This window comes from Coturnix japonica, chromosome 9, assembly GCF_054131305.1.
Source record: "Coturnix japonica strain WE chromosome 9, WE-NBRP24, whole genome shotgun sequence".
NCBI lineage: Eukaryota > Metazoa > Chordata > Aves > Galliformes > Phasianidae > Coturnix > Coturnix japonica.
In genome coordinates, this window is record NC_140671.1 from 28,793,021 (window position 1) to 28,817,829 (window position 24,809).

The 24,809-nt window shown below is 46.4% G+C and overlaps 1 protein-coding gene across 9 annotated transcripts in view; it reads left to right on the forward strand.

Moving 5' to 3' along the window:
- Positions 1 to 24,809, forward strand: part of RERE (arginine-glutamic acid dipeptide repeats) — a 142,704-nt gene that overhangs the window by 15,660 nt on the left and 102,235 nt on the right. For 5 of the 9 annotated variants that reach the window (XM_015882638.3, XM_015882641.3, XM_085509805.1 and 2 more), the window contains exon 2: positions 23,262 to 23,732. In XM_015882638.3, the coding sequence (XP_015738124.2) occupies positions 23,408 to 23,732 (325 nt within the window). In that variant the 5' untranslated portion in view covers positions 23,262 to 23,407. Of the gene's footprint in view, positions 1 to 2,656; positions 2,940 to 11,926; positions 12,082 to 12,352; positions 12,543 to 23,261; positions 23,733 to 24,809 lie in introns of those variants that run through there. The other 4 variants (XM_085509804.1, XM_085509803.1, XM_015882640.3 and 1 more) reach the window with 4 other exon arrangements.

Sequence of the window (24,809 nt, forward strand, 5' to 3'; positions counted from 1 at the left end):
AAAAGCAGTCCACATTTTGAGTCACAAGCTTTAAACCCTGCACGTTACTGCTTCAGCATCCAGGATTTACTGCACGTGTTGCTGTGTGGCTAGCGGACGTGCCGCCTTTACGTGCAATTTCGCTACCAGTTGTTGCCATTTTGCATTCCGCTTTTGTAATCGCTTTGTATAAAATGGCTTTATTGTTCGCTGATCAGGTGCATCCTGACATAAATAAAACATTGGCAGTAATTGGTTGTGACAGATCTTCAGCGCTGTGTGCAGCCCTGACAGCTCCGCAGCAGCAGCAGAGCCTGCTCCTCACACAGGGACGTCCCTGGGGTAATTGGCTCTGACGGGCACTGGTTGCTGCAATAATACTGATCCATGAGCCTGCGCGAGCTGCATAATGCCTGGAGGATTCTGTACCCATCAATATGTCCTCAGCTTGAGGTTTTTTTTCATAGTCTTTCCATGGCAGTTTATTAAAAGAAATACTTGCTCCATTTGCAGTGTGTTTGGTAGCTACACAGCCTTGGCTAGCATGGTGCGTGGAAACGCTGTCCTGCAGTGCTGCTGTATGAATTCCACCTGCCATGGGTGGGAGATGCTTGCAGTGCAAGGCTCTTATTTGCACAGGTTTCTTGGTATCAAAACAACATGGTAATGAAATGTGATAGTGACTGTGCTCCTACCGCCACTTTGCTAACCATCGTGCAGCCAATGGCCAAGCTAGGGAAAGGCAGAGATGTCTGTGTTAAGTGAGCACCTGCAGCTGGCCAGTTAATCCACCAGGCAAGGCATGATAACCTGTGTTTGTACAGAACCTGTTTTCCAGGTTTCCATTAGTAGTAGTTGAGGAAATGCTATGCAACAATGGCTGGGAAGTACCTGTTCCTGAAAGGGGTCTCTTGAAGTTGTCTAATTGCACCTTAGATAAGAAGTTGATAGCAGTGCTGGGCTGAGTGTTTGCTTCCAGCTCCAGTTTACCCAAACAACAGCAAAATAATCATGTGTTGAGGTGTGAGTGTGTTGTTAAATAGGCAGAAGTGCTGAGGCACAGTGTGCCCTGTGATGTGCTCTGTTGGTGTTTTGAAGCAGCAGAATCACTTTCTGTCCAGTGGTTGTGTCTTCCAGGTAAGCCTTAATTGGAAAACACATTGGAATTTAAAATAATTCAGGCTTTTTTTTTTTTGGTAATGGTATTGATTTTCAGCTTTATTCTCCTTCCAAGAACCCAAAACATGGAGTATCTGTTTATCAAATTCACCCATTAAAGCTTTACGAGTCAAAAATCAAATTGCAAAATGCAATTACAGGGTCATCGATTAACGTAATTGTGTGTATATTTGACTAAAACTGGGTTCTGAAACATTACCCATGGAATTGCAAAATGCATTATGGTGGTAAACCTAGCAAGAAACATGCTGCTGAGTGCTGTGCTGGGTTAGGTTTGCTTTCAGTGCAAGTTAGCTGTAGCAGTTAGTGCATGAGTTGTATGTTGAATTGTACTATATGTAAGTGCAGGTTTTATTACTGTGTGTCTCTATTTAGCTTGGCATTGAAGGAGGCAATGTGCTCCTGCTAATGCTGCTACCAACCGCTCACGGTCGGATTGTTTTAGCTGGAGGGAGTTGCTTCTGCTGTTGGTGTGTATTTGAAGAGGAATGATTTAATTAGAAATGGTCATCTTGCAGTCAGGATGGCAGAAGGCCCCATCAGTGCCCTGAGGGTCCCCGTGATGACTGCAAAGCCAGCTCTGCTCCATCCTCTAACAGAGGTGCAACACAATAAAGGCTGCTGAAGTGAAGGGTGGTTGGGTGAAGCCTGCTCCTTGAGTTGTGTGCTGCAGTGTTAGAACTGCTGGATCAGTTCCACGTGCTTTTTGATGCAAGCAGTGATGGGTGAGGGAAGCTGATCTGCGTGGGATCTGCACCGCAGAGCAGAAATGTGTGGATTGCTGCACTGCCCATGGCTGGAGCGTTAACATTGGTTATAATAACTGTCGGTAGAGGTCACAGTCTTGCTGATCCAATGTGAAAGCCACACAATCTTGTTACCAGATACTACAGCGCAGGAAAGAGGATTACATAGCAGCAGTAGCTCTTAGTGCATCTTTTATTGCCCTCCGAAGATGGTCGATGTATTTTTCAGGTGTATGAATGACAAAAAGCAGACCTTGAGTTAACTGATTATCTTAATAAAATATATCATGTAATACTTGAAATGTGCTCTTCTAAATAACCTCATAATGATCCACGAGCTTGTCTTGGCTTAAGAAGATTAAGGAATTAACGTCAAATTACAGACATAACTACAAATAGTATGTGCTGTGTGAGAGCTGGTGGACAACTGACAAACATGGAGCATTTGGGGGATATTTTTCTCCTTAAGGGAAGAAGCTGAGCTGTCACAGCTCACACTGCCATGCAATGAAGGGGAGCGCTGGGCAGTGAGCCCCAACCCTGCACTGCACAGGGCTGGCTGTGGGTACAGGCTGTAATTGAAGGTGTCACTTCAGTTCTACATCAGACAGATTTTTGTAGGTCAGCCTGGGAAGGCAGCAGTCTTTGGGGCCAGGCTACGTGTGCAGCAGGGCTGGCTTTGGTTGCGAGGTGGTGATGAAACGCCTAAGAAGCTTGTCTGTTACATAATGCTAATGGAATTATGGTTGGATAAACACATTAATGGGAAGGAGGGGAAGATGCGCAGACTTGGCGGTGGGAGGCATAAACGCTGCTGCTGAAAGCTGTGTGGCGTAATTCTTGAATACGTTTTTAATTTCAGCGTAGCTAGTTTAAAAATAGCATCTAATAAGTGGTAGTTCTTCCTAGCTGTGAATGGCTTCGCCTTCATCCTTCTATTTTGGTCAGGTGAAAGGGAAAGGAGAGCTGTGAGGAAATGCCCTCTAGCAAAGGAGGAGAGCCACCGAGAACACGGATCTGTTGGTTGAATCTCAGGTACTGTTTTGTATGTAGAGTGCTTTGCTTCTTTCAGAGCTGTAAGTGGCTTCACAGGAATAAAATGCTTTATGCTAAGAACCGTGGCAATGCTATTGATCCTTTTAGGAGCAGAAATTGGTATTGAGGGATGCGGTTAAGGTTTGTAGTTATTAAATGCTCTGGCTGTGTGTGCCCTCCGACGGATGCTGTCGTTGGCCACTGGTTTCAAGCCCTGAATTGCTTCTTGTGTTAACAACTGCTGTAAAGCTGCAAACCTTGTGTGTGCAAAACTTGGGAGCAGTGAACAGGAATTGCAGTAGGCGTGTGAGCTGAGTGTGACATTTAATTCGGATCTGGAAGCTGTGTTTTTGTAGCTGTTGGTGGCTCAGAAGCCAGCAGCTTTAGGGATTAAATGATGAACCCAGCAGTGTTTTGGGTTGTTTGGTCACTTGTTTCTGTCAGAATATTGCCAGGGGTGAAGGACATGCAGGGTAATGGCAGCTAAAGTTTGGGAACTTTGAACCAGGATAAAGAATCTGCTTTCCTTGTGTATCAGTTATACACGCAGGTGTATTGTCCTATTTCTTAAGGGTGTGTGGTGTAGTTGCTACTTGGGTTATGTTGGTTAAAGCTAAGAAGCACACATAGAGTTCTAAAGGCAGGTACAGCCTCATCTTTTGATTACACAAAACATGCATTTGTGTTTCTGGGTGCTGCTCCCAGCAGTGCCAGCAGCTCAGCCTGGGTCTGTTGTCTGTAAGCTGAGTTTGGCCTTATTGCTTGGGCAGTGAATGCTTCCCTCTCACTAAGCATCTCAAGGGAAGATGGGTTCTGGTAGAGGTTTTCCTTTACTTTCCTAGCAGTGCTTGAGTGCATAGGAGAGACAAACCATCTTCTGCCTTGTTGAGCCTTCTGGCTTTGTTGAGCTCGTTCAAAAAGCCTCACCTTGCTTTAACTCCTCATTTCTCCTGTGATTTATTTTCAAGGAAATGGCTGTTTGAAGATAGCCCTGAATTCTTCCAGCCCTCACAGTTGCCGCCTGCACCTAAAAGCAGGGTTTTCAGGAGATCTTTCTGAATCCCTTTAGATAGAGGATGAATATCCTCTTCAAAGAAAGATTAGAAGGATAATCATAGATTGTTCTGAAACAGAAGATGTGTCTGCTGTATGAGATATGTGAGTAAAGCTCAAGAGCACGACCTTGTGTGTTTACCTGCTTTTCTGCCACAGATGATGTGCTCCTCAGACCGCAGGACGGAGCAGGGGGTTATGAGCCGTGCTTATGAGCTGAGATTGCTTTTGCAGCCCCCTAGAAATGGCTTGCAGCAGGGAACTCAGTGCCCACAGCCAGCAGCTGAGCGTCTAGCAGGATCCGCTTGATTTGTAGTACTAAAACACAAAGACATCATTAAATTCTATGGTCTGTTCTTTGTCGTGTCCCTCTTCTACCCTGGACTCAGGTTTGGATGGAATAGGACATAGAATCATGCACTGATAAGCAGTTACTTGTCAGATGCTGTCTGCAGGGCTCCTCTCTTGTACCGGTGTTATCTTTTGCATGTACCTGCTTTGAGCAAATCCTTTCTAATCAATGAGCAAGGATTTAATGATGTATTTCACACAACAGTAACTTATCCTCATTTGAGATTCAATTGGGCCTTCTAATAGTAGTTTAATAACTAAGTGGATTTTTAATTAAGTAACTAATGTCTTACGCCTTCGGATCTTCTACTTAAAAATAGTAATTAAAAACTGGCATTTGTGTGGCTGCGAGACAAGCTTGGAGTTGTGGCTGATATTGAAGGACTAAGGGATGGCCCCTTCATCCCCAGGCTGATGCAATGAGCCCAGGCAGCAGCAGCTTCCCTCATCGCTTCATTAGGTGTGAAAACAAAACATAATCTTTATTCAACGTGAGTTCAGCCACCTTTGAAGCGAGAGGCGTAGTGATCTTCTGAATAGCTTGGTATCTTCATTGCAGGAGGCAGCTTGTTTTGTCAAAGCAGATTTTGGGCAAAGATTTCTTCTTTTTCCTGCTGACATCTCAGTGTTCCCTGATGTAACCGAGAGCTCAATGAGGGACACTGCTGGAGCTGCTGCCAGAGTGAGGTTGGGAAGGGGAGGATCTGCTTCTTGCTGTTAGCTTAGGACATGGACACCTGCATCACTCAAGGCTGTAATGCTGCTGAGGTCCTTATATAGGGTACAGAACAGGACGTGCCTTTTGGAATGGCCTCTTTCTGATACCTGTCAGCAGGTGATGTGATGGTTTTGTCTGCAAACAGGAGCGTGTTTTCAGATGAGCTGCCGAGATGCAGCAAATGAATAGGCACATCCCATGAAAAATTCAGCATCTTTTAAGCCGAGGATGTCGGTATCTTCCCTTAATATGGATTAAGCTGCTGCGAGTTCGGTCCGCCTGCAGAGGGCGCTGTGCGCTCCGTGCTGTGCTTACAGCGCTCCGCCTCCACTTACATATGATGAGAGGCCGGGGGGGCAGCGGGCGCTATTGGGGCTTTTATAGAGCATAAATAAAAGGTTTGAGTGGCTCAAACTGGATGGCGGTTTGGTTTTCCGTATTATATATATATATATATATTTCCTTTCTTGGATAAGAGATGAAATATTGCAGGTCAGGTCAGGTGTGACTGCTGGGAGTGCTTGGCCATCCAGGTACCAAAGCAAGGCAATGCTGGGTGGTGTCGTACTGAGAGCACTTTGCATGTGTCCTATGGAAAAGAAAATGTTTCCTTTGAATATTCATTCAGGTAATGCAGAACTGGTAATTTTTTACTTGCAACTGGAGCGGTTTTGAGGATAGTAATTGTTTCAGGCTGATGGAAGATTAAAACTTGTCTCCCATGTCAGTTATTAAATGTGGGAATAGCTGCAGGCTGTGGAATAAAACATTTGATTTACAGTGCGGCTCTGTGAAAGGCTGTAACAAGAACTGCATAGATCTGTGTGTGAAAAAGCTTCAAGATGAGAGCAGAGAACTCCAGTTATGTCTGTTTAGTGGGCTGAAGCCCAGGGTGGTGATTCGGATGGTGTGATGATGGTAATTCAGAGCTGTTGGTAGTTTTGAGCCTTTCTCAGTGTTCTGGCTCCTTATCAGCAGAGCTAACAGGATCTGAGCAGGCTGCAGTGCATGGATTGCCTCCTTTCTCAAGTGTTAAGGTTAAAGTTGTTATAAGCTTGTTTGCTTGCATTTGCTGGTACAAAAGGGTGCTCTGGACGCTTGTGTGTTATTGCCCTGGATGTATTTTCCTAGTTAACGTTGTGAGCAGTTGCTTAATTTGCAAAGCTGTTACTGCTCTTGATCCTGGCTATAGTAAAAATCAATGCGCTCTCTGCAGTCTGAACTAATAGGAATCAAACTCATTGAAGCATGAAAATGGTTTAATCAACAGAGAGCAATCTTAAAGGTTATTTAAAAAAAAAAAGGAGGAAAAAAGAGAAAAATCACCAGCAGCCAAAGGGCTGAAACTGAAGAGCAGAGCGCGGTGCTTCCTGCCTTTGGGTAGATGGATGGAGGCTTTGAAGGCTTTAATCTGAAACGGATGCAGTGGTATTCTTAGGAGCTGCTTGATTTCTAAGAGCCCTCCCTCAGTTGTATGGCTCTTCAGGCTGAGTGAACTGCCAAAAATGAGATCTAATTATGAGTTTCATCATCGAGGGTGCTGTGCAAGGCACTGTGTGCTGCAGGGATGGAGTCATACGGCACCGCCAGGCTTTCTGCTGACCTCATCGACATGAGCAGACTGCAGTGGACAAAATACATCTCTTGCACAGCTGGTAATTGTTGTTCCAATGTATGGATTTTATCGAGGAGGCTGTAGAAGGGAACCACAGCAGCACTGTGACACCTGCATGTTCTGTTCTGGCTCATTGTCAGCCATTGATATGGGGGGAACTCACCCTTCCCCTCACCTGTGTTACAGACAGGTACACGTCCTGGGTGTTTGAACGCTTCCATTCTAAAGCATCAACTGGTGGTTACAAACAGGGAAGAAATGGATAACAGAGTGCGTGTTCTGTGATTGCCTAATGGCTTGTTAGGGAAATTGAAGCAGCAAGTGTAGCTTTTGAATCGTGTTCACATCTCGATAATGCCACCTTTGGCACATTTAGATCTTAAAAGGCAAAGAAACAGATTTCATTTCATGAGGAAGTTGCCTGCCACGCTCTAATACAAGGCATCTTAATGGATTATTAATGAACTCGGGAGGTGTACGTGTATCCTTGGTGCTGATAAACCACTAGCATTAAAATTCAGCAGTTCTGTAGCTAACCTAATGAAAGGATAGACGTGATGCTCGGAACAGAATGAAATAATGGCCCATAGGCCAAACAGAGAACACCTCTAATATCTCATGTCAGGGGACCTGCCTGTGCTCCTCAGCATTTCCATGCCCATTGCACAGTGGTTTTGTTGCTCTGGGTGAATTGAATTGGCACCACTCGTGTAAGCAGTCTGACACTAGGTGGCATGCTGCAGCCTGACCTGATTGAAGCAGCGATGGTCAGGGATGGCTTTGGATCCCTTCTTGTTGTAAGAGGTTTCTTATGCCTCGATGAAGGGCCTGTGAAGCTGCTCGTTCATTATTACTCTAGAAAACCGTATCCCATCATGTGAAGCTCTCTTTTTGTCCAGGCACGTTTGCTTTTCATGCAAGTTTGATGTAGGACACGTAAATATTTTCTTAAGTGAATGTTTGTTTTATGGAAGCTCCTTTTGATAGGTACACGCGCGTGCATTTCGATTCGAGCTTCATTTGCAATCTGCAGGCAGTTGATTTAATCAGAGGTGTCATTTCTGGAACACAATTTGGAGTTTATAGGGGGGTACTTTGATGTTTGCAGATTTCTGCATGTGCTTTATTATGCAGATAGCTCTCACTTACCTGTTGTACCAACCTCCCTCCAAATTGCTTGTTTGCCTGCTTGTTTGCAGCTGGGTGGTCAGACTACGTGTTCTTTGCATGGAAGAAGCTGGGAGTCAAACAGACTCATTTGAGCAACGTTTTGAGCCCTTGTGTTCAGTGCTGGGAGGAAAAACGTGCCTTGTTTTGACAAGTAGCACAGAGCTGATGTACATTAACATTTACAGCAGGCTCTGTTTGCAGCGGTGGGTGTTTAACAAGCCAGTGTAAAGCGTGCTTAACTCATTGCCACCTCTTCATCTATCGCATGGAAAACATCCTGCAAATAATTTGGAAAGGCCTTTTTGCTTGCTAATTGGCTGATAAAGGCGATCCAAACCCTCTGCTGCCTTTTGTTCCATTGAAGCCTGCTGTGTGTGAGATGTTCCTATTTCAGTACATTGAGTCCAGCAAGCTGCTGATGTAATGTGCATGATGTAAGGGAGCTCACGGTGCTCCATGAGCTGCACAGTTGTAAATTCCTTTCCAAAGTGCTACTAAGTGTAGAGGGATGTTCTCAGTAGGACAGAAGGTCTTCTTCCCTATGACAAGATGCTGTAGCACAGAGAAGATGGGCACGTGCTGATTCTTACCTCCATGTACTTCAATTAGGCTTTACTTGGGTGCACGTGCATTGGAGAAAGAATTGGGTTTTGATCTATGGGATGGAAACCGGCCTCTTCTTGGCTCTTAGAGATGAGTTTGTGGAGGGGAATGAGAACAAGAATGAACTCAGCACCGTCATATCATTCCACATTGCAGGGCTGTGTGGAACAGAACCTGAGTTACTGCCATACCTACTATCTTGTCCCCTAGATTTGGGAACCAAAGGGTTTCTTCCCCTCTAACAGAACTGGACTGATGTGGTTTCACACTGTTAAACTTCCTGTTTATAGGCTGTATGTGTGTGTCTGGAGGGAAAGGTTGTTATAGCTATGGTCACATCCTGTGCTTACTGTTTGCTTACTATTAAATTTCTGATGCTTTTGTATGTAAAAGTGATGTTTATATGCAAAACATGGGGAGCTGTGGCCATGTCTTATATATCTGCAGTGAGAGCATGTAAATCCACAGCCTGGATTGTCTGTGTGCTCATGGCTGCTATTTGTGGTGTGCTGAGAAAGTCTCTCAGTAAAGAATCTGTCTTATTCTGGAGAGGTTGTAAAGGAAGCATTTGGCAGTCATTTCCTTTCGCTTGTGAGTCTGAGCATGCTTTGTGTTATAATAGTTTAAACATACCACGGGCTGTTGATAGAGGTATCAAATTTTCCATTCCCAAAGTAACTTTTAGTTGAAACTGGAGGGAAGAATGGGCAAGCTTCCATTGTTATACAGCTGCTTTGATAGAGCTGAGAAAATGTTTGCTTGCTTCTTCCTTCCCTTCTGTGCTGGAGCTGCATACCCCTGCCATGGGGTTATTGTACAGCCCACAGCACTGCTACCTACTGAAGGTTTCGTCCTGTTGGTTCTTATGATAATCAACATTTAATTACTTTCTTTAATCTACGTATTACATTTCCACATGTTAATATTGTGGCTTTTAGCAAACGTATCCTTTGTGCTTTAATACCTTCTAACATCACCTTAGGGTTAAATTGAAGGAGCTGCTGGGCAGGTTGAGGTATTACTGTATTCAGGCCACAATCTGGTGGGCAGGATTGGGTTTTGTTATGATATCTTTGCTTTACTCAGCATCATTCTGCAATCTGGCATTTTCCAGGGCAGGGATTTTCTGACAGATGTGAACTTTTTTCTGCTTCAGTGTGTGCCTTGTTTTGGTTTCCTGCTGTGCAGAGCTGTAGCCGGGTTTCAAGTTGCTTGTCTCACTCCTTGTTCTCTAGCAGCATGGTCACAGTATCCCGACTGAATTGATTACGTTTTGTACTTACATACTTAGATAAAGTACATGAAAGCTTTTGTTGTTAACATCCTGCCAAGTCGCCGAGCTCCTTTCCTCGGTCATCCCTGTGACCTTTCATCACTTCTCGCTCAGCTCTTCCCATAGTGAGCATGCTGGCTTTCCTCCTCCTGGACTTGCAGCTACTTTGGAGCACTGTCCCAGAGTCAGCTTAAAATGTGAATGGAAAAGGCTGTCCGCTGCTCCTTCCTTGTGTTCATCTTTTTCTTTGAAGCCGCAGGATCCCAGCACCTCTCCAGGCAGCCTGTGCCAAGGCTTGGTCACCAGCACAGTGAGGATGTATTCTGGGGGTATTCTGTGCTCCAGTCTGTGCCCATGTCCTGACCCTGTTCCTTTTCCCCCTCCTCTAAGTGTTCCTAGACACAGGTGAGATCCCCCACCTTGGTTCCTTTTCCCCATGCAGAGCAGCCCCAGCTCCCAGCTGTCCTGGTAGATGCTCCAGCCTTGTGTACACCCTCAGGGCTCTTTGGACCCTTCCTATTGCCCATTCCCCTCGTGCTGGCAGGCCAGGGTTGGACCTGGTGCTTGAGATGTGCCCCTGTGCTGAGCAGGACGGGCAGGGCGCTCCATTCCCCACATAGTGCCTGCCTTAGGAGCTCGTCTTCTTGGCATTAGGAGGGGGGAGGCTGCGGGCTGGCAGTGCTCTGAACGCTCACTTAATTGTGTGGGGACTTGAGATCACAAAGAGCTCCTAGTGGGCTCCACAACAACTGTTTATTTTTTCATTTTTTTCCTCAACACTTCCTCAGTTTGGTCTTTCTGTGAAATCCGGAGATTTCCAGCATGTGAAATTACTTTAGCAGCCTTCACAGCTCCCTGGGGGAGCAACTTTTGTTTTCTCTCTTCCCTACTGTGACAGAAACGCTGCGTGCATCCAAGATGCTGTATAAAAATAACCCAGCAGATTTCTTTCAGGCATGCGGAGCGGAGTTCTGCAGGGCTCCCTTCATGTCCTTGAAGTCTCTATCACCACTCTGCAGCTGAGGTGATGTGCTGACTGTACCATCAGCCCTCCTTGGGCTGGATCACAGGTTCTAGATGCTCTGAGAACAAACACAAAGCAACCTAATAACAAGCAGTTGTATGGGCAGGCAGTGAGTTCTACCCAGCTTTGTTTTTCAAAGGGATGTCAGTGCTTTGCTCCTGATGAACCAAGAGTGGGGCCTGGAGGTGGTACTGGCTGCCCAGGGGTGGCTGGTGGCAGTTGGAGCAGCAGTTGGGGCCGTTGGGTTTAGATGGTGCTGTGGCTGTGTCGGTGGGGTCCTCCTGCCCCCAGCACTCACCTGGGGGTGGATTTTAGTGCTGATTCCTAAAGGCTCGCAGGTGGATTGGAGGCCTTCTGAAATACGAGTGCCGTGTAAGTACGGAGTGGAAATTGGGGCTTTTGAGTCATGAAATGCACAATACAGCAAGAACTGCTTCATTTCAGTGGGATGTGTTTGGTGCTGCATGAATAGAGGCTTAGAACAGAACGCTGACGGTTCCTGGTCCTGAAAGAATACAGATTCCATTGGGGAGATCTGGAACCGTTAAGAAAATGTGGCAGCGTGTTGTTGTTAGTTGGTTCTCCTTGAACCTGTTCCTCTTCTTTCCACCCCGTTGCCAAACCTGAAGGGAGAGCTTGATTTATGTGAAGCTGAGAGCGGCGTTAAGTCTCCTTTTAAAAATAGGTTTGGCTTAGCAGGGGTTTAATGCGTGACACTTGTTGCTCGCCTGAGCTGGGAAGTGATGTAGTATCAGCTTTTAGAAAGCACTTGTCACAATTGCGTCTCCGCATGCTCTTAAAATGAATTGAAGTTACTTTATTGCTTTGGTACAGTGTGTGCAAGCACTTGAACCTGCTTTGAACCAGTGAGCTGGGTGGCCCCAGTGAGCTGCAGGCTGGTGTTTGTGGAGCTCTTTGCCCTGGTGTTGCTCCCCATGGCAGTGATGGATGCTGGCATACACCAACTCTACAGGTTGATGTATTTTGATTGCACTTTGCCAATATTTAGTCTCCTCGGAGCAGTGGTTCGTTGTGGTTCTGTCCTAAACGGTATTTTTGCAAATAAACGGAACTTGGCCTGAATGAACTTTCTGCTGGGAAGCAATTTTGGAAGTCATGGGAAGCCGATACTTCCTCCAGCACTCGGTTCATCTCAGTGCCTTGCCAGATGTCAAGCCACATTTGATGAGGAAATTGCAGTGAGGATAGATGCCGCGTGGTTGCTTTGTGCTGACCCAAGGCTTGGATTTCAGCCCGGGCAGGTCTGCAGCTCTCACAGAGCAACTTGGTGTTGGAGCTGATTTGGAGCAGGCCGGGCTCCAGCTGTGATTAATGGTAAGTTCTTCTCTTGTATTCGCTGTGCAGCGTGTCAGTTCACCTTACGTGCCGTGCCGCACGGCCGCAGGTAAACGCTCTCTATTAAAAACCAGAAAGGCCCAATTAAGCGAACGGGTTTTGCCGAGCAGATGAATCCAGGCGGTGGGAGGGCAGCAGAACCGCTCCCTCCTTCCGACCCAGCTCCCGGCCGTCCCCGCATTGAGTGCGGTTCGGAGGGTCCGAGGCCGAGCCTCGCTCCGCTCCGTGTTTTCCCCCTCGCCGCCCGCCGGGCCGCGCTCCGTGCCCGCCTCCTGCCGCTGCCGGGCGGGTGGTGGCGGCGGGTCCGGGGGGACGAGGCTCGTTCCGCCGCTTCTCCTCGCCCGGCCCAGCTGCCTGCACGCCGGGCGGCCGGCGGAGGGGCCTCCTTTTGTTCGCCGGCCGCGCCCGCTGCTCGTCGGCTCCGCGATCACCGCCAGCGGGTGAGTGCCGGGACACGGCGGTACCGACGGGGCTCCTTCCATTTGGGGCCGTGCTGCGGTCCGAGCCTTGTTTTATTTTCCCTATGGGGAAAGTTGGGTCAACTCGGTGGGTGAGGGTGGCACGAGGAGTTGCGTGTGGATCCTTTGGCTTCACTTCTGCGTTGTATAAACGGGCCAAGCTAAATGATTGTGCTGTGTTTAATTTCTTACTCGAAGGAGAAGGAGGGATGATGTGGGGCCGGCACGTTCACCCCACACAGAACAGCCTGAGCTCCCCATGGGGCTGTGTGCCCACAGCGCTGCCCTGCGAGGGCACCCGGGCCTGGTTGGAGCCCAAGGTGAGATGGCAGGGGACACTCAGATATCCACTGTGCTCCAGCAGCGTTTCTTTAGGGAGCTGAGAGCTGGAAGTAAACAGGACTTAAAGCCCAGCAGACAGAGCAGCGCTATGCCGATGTAAAGCCATTAATCTGCAGGCAATTAGTTCCAGCCGTGCAGCCAGCTCGGCGTGTTTTTTTTTGTCAGTATGTTTTTTGTTCTTACAGACGACGGCGTATTTCAGGACTTAGAGAGCCTAGTAAATATCACAAGACAGACATTTCAGGCGCTTAGCAGCAAGTTGAGAAAGCGTGTGGGAGCAGCGTTTTAAAAAGCCCTTATTTGTGTTTCCAGCCCTGTAATTTAGCAGCGTTTCAACTATTTTTATCGAGCTCAGTGGGAGCAGCAGAAGGTGGCAGCGAGCTGTTGGATGTGGCCGTGCTGGGAGGGTTCCACCATTGCCCCCCTCCTGGTTGCTGTGTCTCATGGTGAAGCTCAGGCTGCGTGTGAGCAGCTTTCCAGAGCAAGGCAATGAAGAATTTATCTTTTCTTGCGGTCGGGATTTATGAATTGAGGCTCGGGCTGACGTCATGTATCCTCCCGCTTCCTTTGTGTGCGTGTGTTAGAGTTGATAGTGCTTTGTCTTACTTCAAATAGCCGCTGCTGTGCTTCCAGTCCCCCTGCAGCTCTGTTGCTGTGGCCCTTGGTTCTGTTGTGCTTGGGTGAGTCGCTTCTATGTGAAGTAGATGAGTCCTTAATTGTGATTACCACAGTGCTGCACGCAGCTGTTGTGCCTGCATTGCCTGTCTGAAGGGTTGAATCCTCACTGCAGGTTGTGAGGGTTCTCTCTGTGTCTCAGCTCTTCTTCATGTAGAGGTGACAAGGTGGGACTTTAATTTCCTGGTGTGAGTGGTTAGGGACACAGGGATGGACCTTAGAGCAACTTAGAGGGTTGTTGTGTTCAACACCTTTAGAAAAGCTCTATAGAAACAAAGCTGTTCCATGTTGGCACCTGAGATTAGTCTTCCTGCTGCTGAAATGCAGATTGAATGGGTCAGGTGCAGCAGGTGAACAGAGGGCACATCCCTACCAGGTCAGGCTGGCTGCAAATCAGCACATTTCTGGTCCAGAAATCCCTCACTGATGAGGGCACCTACTGACTGATGTTGATGGGGATGGTTGGGGTTTGTAGCTGCAGAAAGCAGCTGTTTGGGGCAAGGATGGTGCCCTTCACTGAGCACACAGCTTCATAGGGCTGCCCATGGCTGTTAGGTCAGTGTGTGCGCTGCTGTTTCTTTGCTCCTGGGTCTCCTTAAGCAGATAGAAGTTTTGCTGATGCCGTGTATGCTCCAGGAGGAATTAAATGGGATTGGGAAACAGCAAAAAAAAAACAGTGTTTCTGCTGTCTGTTGGTACGTGCTGCTAACGTGGTGTTCCACCTGAGATCTGCTGACTGGTTTACAAACAAACCCAAAGCAATTAGGAAGACAGAGGGTGCAGGAATAGATACGTGTTGATGATCATGGTACACGAAAGGCTGTTTTTCCCCCAAGGGATTTTCAAATTAAGGATGTTTCTTTGCAGCATTAGTCTGGCCTCTGACAGATGAACGGATTAAGTGTGGTGGCTGGGCTTGTTACAGGCCCCAGCTGTTGGCCTGAATCTCTGCTGGCCATCGCTATCCCTGCTGTAGGGCCAGGGGCAGCTGGTTTATGAGCACAACTTCTCTCTGACCCGCTGCTGTTAGTTAAACAAGTCACAAGTGCGGTTCAGTCGAGTGCAGCAGCAGAAAGCAGAAGCAGCTCAGGTGCTCAGGAAGCAGAAGTTGTGTTATAACCTGTGGCATAAGGCTGTGCTCAGTAAGGTGATTTATGGGAACACAGAACAGCTATTGATGTGTCAGGCTGGGTTAAGTAACAGAGGATAGGCACCACGAGAAGCTTCCTATAAGCTAATTAGCTTTGTTTATGAAAGCTCTATAAATGGATCAGAGGGATACCTGTTTTCTGTACTTAAACTATTATAACAAAGCTGGAATTCTTTCCAGAAGAGAGGACAAAAGTAATATTTATAGTGAGCTTTGCCTGGGGTGGTGATTGGAGTTTCTGACCCTTGGATGCGAGGTGTGAACAAACAGCGCTGACAAATGTAAATAATTAAAGCCAGCTGGCTTTCTTTAGGACTTATTTTCAAGTTATGCCAAGAAAAGGCCTTTGTGACTGCATGAAGGCTTTGCTACTGGAATAGAACTTGGTTGTGGTGTGTACATTTGCCTGTGATTCTAATCATGTGTTTTAGAAATACGCTTTTTCCTGATGTTAGCAAAAGCACGAGATAAATCTTCTTGAATCTTGAGACATGCAAAACCCCGCGTGCTTTGCTTTCAGCGCTGTTTTCTTCTTGGACTTGCTTAGTGAGATCAAAATGACTTGGTTTTGAGATAAAGCTGAGATCCTGTTAATACACAGTAAGTGTTTCTGCGGCATCTGGGGTCTGATAAGCTTATGTTCTGCTTGTTTAGAGTGAAGGGCATTGCATAGATGGGACGTTGGGTTGTGTGGGTGTGCTGAGCTTGTTTAGAAGGCTGAGGGCTGTTTTGGTGGCTGGTAGGGACTGGAGGAAGTGCAGGGATCAGTCATTGCAGTGGCAGTGTAACTCATTGCTCTGTCGCTGCTCGTTTATCTGGGCAGTAAAATGATAGCAGTAATACAAACATGATGTTGGAGCTTCAGGTTTCCTTCATTCCCCATCGTGGAGGTTTCAGCCTCCTAATCTAATCACCCGGTGCAATTAATCTGTTTACCTCTGATAGAACCAACATGCCACTTCCTCTGCCCTTGGAAGCTCCGTGGCTGCCAGTGCCCTCCCCAAGTGCACTTACAGCAGGGCCTGGCAATACAGGGAGCTGTGCTTTGCTGTGCTCAGAGGGTTATTGGTTGAATCAATGCCTACTGATGGGACGTGGCCATGGCATGTAGTTAAATCACACACTGAAAACGGCTGAGCCGTGGCACAAGTCAGCACAACTCAGGCACTAATAGTGTGGAAGAAAGCCCCCGTCCTTAGGTCTGCCACAGTGACAGATCCCCCATAGAACTCCCTTGTTACAGGCAGTCAAAACATACTGTATTTGCTCCATTTCCTATTGAAATCTAACAAAGGAGCCAAAAATCAGATTTCCCTTTCCCGATAATAAAGCTATTCCTTTGAGATTAGAGCCGGGAATGGATTTTTCTATATAGCAGTTCCTGCTTATTAATTGAATGCTCTTAGGTAATCTCGTATGCTGGTTTGTGTGAGAGCACGAGAGGAAGAACATCACTACCCTGCATGTTTAATATTAGATCATTGTAATTGCCTTCGAGCTGGAGACCTAGCCTGTGTTTGTAGTTAAGACTGATATAAAAGAGTTAAGAGCAGCCCAAGGTTATTAGATCATTTGGAAACTGATTACCCTTTCACAGCGTAATAAAGTAATTATGAATAGTGTATGAAAATTGGTTGCAGTCTGTTTCAACATTATGACTGCCTGTCTTTAAAAGAAATTACATTGTCCTCTTTGCGTGTTGTTCCTCCCATTTGCATATTCAAAGCACGTTGGGTATTTGTCACTTCCAGCTGTAAATGCTAAAGAGCATTTACAAAAACCCAACCAAATGATGCCATCTGTTTGGATGGGTTTCTGTGACGTTTGGTAATCCTTCACCTTGGGTCTGTTCTCTTTCCAGCTGTATGTGCTGCTGTTGCTGCAGAGAGGTGCGTTGTGTTATTATTAAGGTGCTGAGTGCTGCTGACCCAGCTGAGATAGCCATTGAAAGCATTAAGCATGAGAATCCACAATGTGTTTTTTGCATTGCTCTCATGGATAACTTAGAGCTTGATGAAACTCCAGCCAGGCCAGACTTGCTCCATTCAAAACTGTATGTCTTTTGTAGGAGGTTCCCTTGTTCTCTCATGGCTTAGCAATGCGATTTGATACTAAAACACTGTGCTGGAAAACTTGTTTCGTATTCCTTATTCAGTGCAGTTGCATTTGGAAATACCTGCTCATACCAAAGTTCATTGTGATTCAGAGGCCGGATCATAATTCAGCATACGTTAAGAGCTCGTCAGTGGGTAATAAATCTCACCTAAGCTGTATAAGTTATCTCAAGGGAGAGGCTGCAGGACTGCTGGGGACAACAGGCTGATGTGCTGGGTGTAATTGGGCCCTGACTTTGGGGTGCCTCGACTCCTGCTGTGCTGGGAAGCAGCTCCTGGCTGGGCTGGGGTTGCAGGAGGGAACTCCTCAGCTTGCCAGGCAGCTTCTGAGCTCTCCCCTGGGGCTGCTGGGTGCTCATTGATGTGATAGAAGTATGGAAGGGTGGGGATGTCTGGGAGCATGGATATGGAAGGCAGTGTGTGCCCCAGGTCTGCTGCTGGGGGTGGTGGAGCTGCAATGTGAACGAGGCCAGAGTGCTTCTTGTGCGGCTTAATAATGCTTTGCATCACTTGTTCGACACTTAATGGTTTATGGTCTAATTTTGCAAATCACCGTGCTCAGCAGCTTACAAGATCAGACCTAAATACATTAATCCAGCTATATTGCCTCATCCTGTTACATTAGATGCCATCACTTCAGTCATACAATAGTTAAGAGTCTGCACTGAGAGTACTGGAAGTAGAATTTAATGTCTAAAGCGTGACCGAAGTCAGAAGTTATTTCATGCAGCCTTAAAACACTTCCTCTTGGTTCAGATTAGAGGCAGACTAATCATTTGAAGCATTTCTTCCCTTTTCTCATGAAAAACGCAGCTGGTTATGAACAGCTTTTCAGTGGGATTTATTAGCAGCGGTCAGCAGGTTGCTGATGCAATTCTTCATGGGGTGGGGAAAGGCTGCAGGAGGTTGGGAAGGGCATTGCTCTGAATTGGGGGTGCTTCAGAGCTGATGGGGGAATCAGTGGCCCGAGAGCTGTAACATGGTTATAGTGTAAGTGGATTTCTGTGTTACATTTAATGCTACATAGGGTGGAGGTATTTTAAGGCTTAAAAAAAAGAAAGGGAAGCTGGCTCACTGACTGTGAGAGAAGTGAATGAGACCAGAGGGAAAAGCCATCCGCTGGATTGCAAGGTGAGAAGTTGTATTGGATTCCATGGGATAAATAGATGGTGTTCATGTGTGCTGTGGAAGCTGGACAGGGAGAGCTGCAGTAGGGGTTTATAAGTAGGTAGAGATTTAGATTTATAATCTGAAAATGGCCATAGACGGTGTTTTCTGTTTGCTCATCTGTTGTGCTGGATGGTCCCATGTTAAGACCAGCTACGTCTGCTCATTTCCTTTGTTGTTAGTTAAGATGGTCTGTGGGATTTCTGTGGTTCCTGTCTGGTGCTAAAATCTTACAACATAAGGAGATGGGCTCTTTCCTAACGAGCTGCTCACCACCATTTGTTATCTTCAACGCTCAGCCGCAGCCGATGATGGTGTGGGAGGAAACTGCCCCTCTGATTCAAGTGAAATAATGGCAATTGCACAACGTTGTGCGTTGAATGAGGGAAACGTGCCTTAATCTTATGGGGTGATTCAAGTCCTTGCTATTGGGAGAGGCAAGAAGATAAAGTCAGGGACATGGGATAATCTTCAGCACGGGATACAGAGAGACCATGAGCTGTGCTGCAGGTTGGACTGAAGGTGTGCTTTGGTGTCTGCTTTATGTACCCACATCTATTGCACTGCAGTGTTTGCTCTTGGAATGATACCCCTCTGCCCAGAGATAGAGTGAGCACCACGCATCACGCTGCCACCAGTGAGGTTTTACTGCTTTAAATACTGGCACTTGTTAACTGTATTCTGTAAATGCAATAAAGGAAGCGAGATGTAATTTAATACATTGCAGTTGCGAAGCATTAGGAAATTATGAAGAATCTGCTGACCGGTTGCTGTAGACAGCCTCTAATGTGAGACAGAGATCAAGTCAGTATTTCACACACGAATAAGCACACTTAATCTCCTGATTACAACAGGGCTTCTGTGTTGGGGAGAGGCTTTGGAGGACAGCTCTGCTGCCTGCTCTGTCACTCGGAGCGAGCTGCTGCTCCAAGGAAGCGAGACCCAGCTCTGAAATCAAAGGCTTTGCTCCTATTACTGCTCATGTGAAAGCATGTTAATGCAGCAGACGACAAAACTAGGCCTTGTGAAAGTCCATTGCCCTTTGTTAACTTTGCACTGTCTTGTCCTTGTTGTAAGGCTAGAAGAGCAGCGTTTCTTTGCCTTTCCAGTGTTGTGAAATTTGATGGTGTGGCTTCAGCTTTAATGATGGCTTTGTGTTTGTGGCCCTGTCTGGTTGCTCAGCCCAGCCCAGGAGCCCACCCTGCACTTATTCTTCTATTTTTGGGGTAATTGAAGTCAACAGTTACATGTAGCTGAATGAAACGGCTAATGTGGCTGAAGAGCAGGACTTAGGCCTTTGTTTGCTGCTCCAAGAAAGGCTTTCCCCTAAATAACCCAATCTAGTTTTAGTTTGAGTGCTTTAAATGAAGATATTTTTGAGGCTTTCTAGAAGATGAAAGGCTTGTGTAAAAGGGCAAGCACGTCACTGTGGCCAATAAAACCATCATACTAAAAAATAAACGTGTGTCACGGCAGAATTGTTCACTTTGTTTTTTAAACATTGGTAAGCAACCTCCTAGTGCAGGTGTTGTCTCAGCTCCAGGTAATGCGATGCTCCCCATATAGCAGCTCTGTGCTGCCCCATGGGCCTTCCTCCCCCACAGCCCATGGCAGCAGGGAGCTGTGTTGCACTATAGGAACGCTTTAACAAGTCTTAACTTTGTTTGCAAGTGATGCTATGGGACTGCTGCTCTGTGTTCTTCAGCCTTGTATTGTGGTAATCGTTTATGTGAGCCTGCCTGGCTTCAGAGACAAGGAAGTAATCCCTGGCGTTGTGTTTACTGTCTCTTGCTCCTTGTTTGCTCCCTCCCACTAATTACAACTGGAGAGGCCATTAAAGCACCCTCTGAAATCACCTGAGGGGTTTTGAGGAGCTTGCAACTCTGGCTAACTTATCTAGGGAAGTGTTGTTGGTTGTACAGAAACTTCTAAGACTATTGACTTGCATGTAGCTGCTCTTAAACAGCTCTCATTTCTCCCCGGGTTAATCTAAGATTGCATTACATTTATAGAAGCCAATGTGTAAAACTGCCCAGAAGTGTAGATGTTCTTATCTCTTATCTCTGGGCCAAGTGTTCCAGAGCTGTGTTTGTGCTGCAAACTCCAAGCTCAGCCAAGGAGATGGGGAAGGCCACTGCTAAGTGAGTCATTTTATAGTTGTTTTGGGATGGAGAGAAAAGCAAGAAGAGAATGAGCTCATTGCTGACTGCATTATGAGCTCCCAAAATACTTGGTCACCTGAATGCCCGCAGCTCCCGTTTTCAACAGCAAATAGAAGATAGGGGAAGAATGCGGGGGAAAGCTGATAACAGATGCTCTGAGCCTTTTCTGGAGCAGAAAGGTTAAACCGCATGCCTCAGCAGGGAGGTCAGCCTGCGGTGCTGTTAATGAGCTCTGTCCTCAGGGGTGGGATGGTAGGAAGGCAGAGCTGTGTGCATGTTTTTGGTTCCTGTGCCTGGTTCTTCACCTCCCTGTTCTGGCCTCATGGCGTTTCTGTTGGACTCACTTTCACATGATGTTTAAAACCCAACTCTTCAGGTATTTAAACCTCTTAGCTGGTATTAACATGCAGAGAGCTGCAATGCGTTGGCTCCAGTAATGGTTTCCAGGGGCAGACATGAAATAACCATGGAGCTGCCAGTGGTCAGCAGCTCAGTGCCCACAGCCAGCCATGATTCTCAGAGCTTCCCAGTAATGCTGTGCAGTGATTTGGGGCTGTATATGGACTATGTTAAACTGGAGGGGCAAAATACATCTAGGAATCTTCAAAACATGTTTGGGTCAATGCTTGAATGAAAGATGATTATTTTCTGTGGCTTAATTAGTGCTAGCTGAGAGAAGCTTTTCTTTGCTCTTCTGGCATCCTAATGCGTGCTTCACTCTGTAAAGCTAAAATCTGCTTTCAGAACCAAGATGAGCAGGAGCAGCTTGCAGTGCAGTTCTGGCTGCTCGTTCAGATTCTTTGCACAGCTCCTCCTGGTTCCTTGAGATTTCAAGACTCCGAGAGAGACCTCAGGATGTTTCAAGATGCAGCTGAATTAATACGGATGAATGAGCTGTCAGTTACCATCAGCTCTGGGTTTATTTCTCCCTCATTCTTGGTGTCAGTGAGAACAAAAGGACTGGCACCGCGACTCTTCTCTTCCTTCTGTTGTTTATGTTCTCCCCAAATCAATCTGTAAACAGCATTCTAGTTTTAATAACTGGAGAGTGCAGCTCTATAGGGTGAGGATGAGGATTGTAACAAGCAGCAGGAAAGGCTCTGAAGGGACAACTTGTCTTTGCTAGGATTCAGTGCCTTGCTGTTGTTCCTAACACAGAAGTTGGGTCCATAAGAGCTGCAGCCCCAAGTATCTGGCTCTTACCCATCCCTGGAGGCCACTGAATGAAACTTGTGGGGTATCCTATAGTTTCTAGTCTCCAAGAGAGACCTGCTGTCCAATGGGTTGAGACAGCACTGCTTGGAATTTTACATAGCCCGGGGGAAGTAATTTGTTTTCATTCCAAATAAATGATTATTTGCTCTCTAATTATGTTGTAACAACAGTGAAGGGGTTGGGGAGAGGAAGTGACAAATCCTCAGGCTTGCTATTGAGGAGTTTCATAGCCTCTAGAAATGGAAGACATTTCTTATTGAGTCTCTATGGACTGTTGCTATCGCTATCCCTGCAACCTCCCTGGCAATTGACAGGTTCATTGTGGCCGTCTCTCCTGGAGCTGCTCTGGGTTCCCCTGTGTGTTAGCAGAACGATGGCAGCTGCTGTGAGGAGGAAAGCAAATAGAATCGTTTCTTACCTGGATGATTGGTTCATTCAGGAAATGCCCGAGAGATTCAAGCTCCAGCCTGAACTGTATCAGTAACAGCAATTTGTCTCTGTGGTTGTTTTCATTGCTGGAAGCAATAGTCGGCAGGGCCTGGATTACATAGTAGGCTTCAAATACACAGCTTCATTGCCTCCTTCAAAATCAAAGTAGTCCTTTACTTTCCTCATTGTGCTTCCAGACACTTCACATGAGGCCATTCAGCCCCTTTAGGCCCCGTGTTTTGTGCTGGAGGTGCTGTAGCCTTGTGCTCAGTGCAGCTATTCCTGCTCACAGTGGTAGTGTGGCATCCTGGGGAGCTGTGTGTTGGATGGGGTTGGTACACACTTAGTACACAAATTCGAGTTAGAGCTGCTGTATTTTTATGAATGATATGGAATCTGCAGTGTAAGATGGGACCGAACTCTGCTTTAGGATAGCAGCCTGACCTCTTTGGAAGAGCAATAGAGGCAGTGGGATGACAAACTGGTTGTATGACATGGCTTATGTGACTCACTGCATTGGCATTCTCTTGTAGAGAGTATCGGGTATCATTTCTGAAGAGGTGTGAAGTGTTTTGAGCACTTCTTTGCTTGTTCATAGTTTGTTTTTTGTTCTCATGATGGGTTTCCCAGCTCTTACCCTGTATCGATGACCATGGGAAGATGGATGTCTCAGCTGCTAGAAGCCTCTCTGGAGACTGAAAGCGCTGCTAGCTGTTGCTGTGAGGTGTAGCGTGTAGAATGCAGTCATGGTCATTTTGATCTGAGCAACAGGGAGGGCGTTTGGACTCCATTTTGAGTACAAAGAGTAATGGGATGTGGCTGCATAGGGCTGGTGCTGTTTGGCCTGCAGTGGGGGAGCTGGGTGGGCAGCTCCTCTGTGCTCTTGGCTTTGCTATGGGGATCCTGGCCCATAGGACAAGGCTTGCCAGTTCTCTTGCAACAGTTAATACAGGTTTGCTTACTGTAGGCTCACACTGAAGGAAAAAATAACGCAGTTGATGCAAAGAGTATTGATTAAATGATCAAGGAGGTAAAAGCATTGGATTATCTCTTCCCGTCCTATTCCCCAGCAGGAAACTGAGTGTGTGAAGCTGGTGGCATGTAAAATCCACCTTCCTGTCTTCTGTTAGCTGTAAAGCAAGCATGATATGTGGAGAAGCAAGTTTTCTAAGTGCTGTGGTTTCCTTTCAGTTCATTCATTGCTGTGCTCTTTGGGTTGCAGCTTGGTTGTAAAACCACTCGCTCTGGTTTTGGGAAGGTGGGTGAAGCTGTTGTTTCCACAAGTGCTTCAAAGGACCATCTTGTATTTGCAGCGTTGGATTTTTCTGTACTAAATAACTTTGGGGCGTGGGTTCCTTTTGTTTTAATGGGTATTTTCAAATATGAGAGAATGGCGAATATTAACATTGGCTTTTTTCCCTCTTTCTTCCCCCTTTCCTCCTTCAAGAACCTTTTTAAAACGCTGGGGTTGTTGGAGTGGTTGAATTTTTCCTGGATTTGAGTGAGAAATTCAGAAGACTGAAGCCCAGGCTCACTGTCTACCTTTCACGGAGGCCCAGCCGTGAGAGGACAGAAGAAGGCACGTGGCGAATCATGACAGCGGACAAAGAAAAAGACAAAGACAAAGAGAAGGACAGGGATAGAGACCGGGACAAGGAGCGAGACAAAAGAGATAAGGTGAGGGAGAGCGAGAACTCGCGTCCTCGACGGAGCTGCACGTTGGAAGGAGGTGCCAAGAATTATGCAGAGAGTGACCACAGCGAAGATGAGGACAATGACAACAACAGTGCCACCACGGAGGAGTCCACAAAGAAAAGCAAAAAGAAACCACCCAAGAAGAAATCCCGGTATGAGAGAACAGACAACGGTGAAATCACGTCCTTCATCACGGAGGATGACGTTGTATACAGGCCTGGAGGTAAGAAGTTCTGTGCTGTGTTTGTTTTGCAGCTAGTTGTGCACTTAGCTATAGCACTTAGCTGGCTGCAGCGTGTGCTGTGCTCCTGCTCCAGGTTGTGGTTGTATGGGGGAGGTTGCCACGTTTCCATTGGAGACTATTATGGATCCATATGCAAAACTTTACAGATACATCTTGTAGTATCCCATTTGTTGAAATGGTTGTGAGCTTTCCTTTAAGAATGAACCACCTTTTTCACTTTCTACTCCATTAACTTTGTTTCATATGGGAAGCCTGTTTTAAATTGAGCTGGACTATGCACTGTGCACCTTGGTCTGAGATTGAAACTAGATGTGATCTGAGCTGGAGGATGGATGAGGTGGCATCTTCCCCCCCACTTCTAAGTTGTTCTACAAATCCATTTTGTTTGTTGAGATCCTCATCTCTTCTCCTTGTAGAGTAAATCAGGTGAGTTAAGATCTCACACCCATTATCTCATTCATTCTCCCTCCCAATTCCTAATATATAATAGCTAATATAGCTAATGCCTGTGCACAGCAATGTGTGTACTGAGCAAAGCCACCAGTGTCAGCAGGTGTCTGGGTGTGAGGACAGCAGTGAGAAGCTTATATTACACTCTGCATATCTTGGACGTGCCATTCAATTGCTGCATGGTTCACATGAGGTTTTCAGACTCATATATAAGGATTCAAGGTGTAACCTGTGGCTGTTGCCAGCTAATTCCTTCCTGAAAGTAAAATAGAGATTATTCACCTGGTTGTATTCCTTGTTTTTTGATGTCCCCATGTTCATTTGTGCTGTGTTTTAGTAGTTAATTGCAGTTGTCTGTTTCACCATGAGGGATGTTGTTTTGGACTGTACTGTTCAGAGTGCTGGCTTAGGGGCTCTGCTGGCTTTATATTGCTCTTTGTCAGACGATTGCTGTTGGTGTAGTAATGCTGCTGGAGCAAATCAGATGAATTCCAAATAAAATCCATGGAAACTAGAGAGGTAAAAGCTTGTCTGATTTTTTTCTATGAGGCACAGCGTGTCTCAAGTACCAGAATGTCATTGTGTGGGTAATGTAAGTGGGTGAAA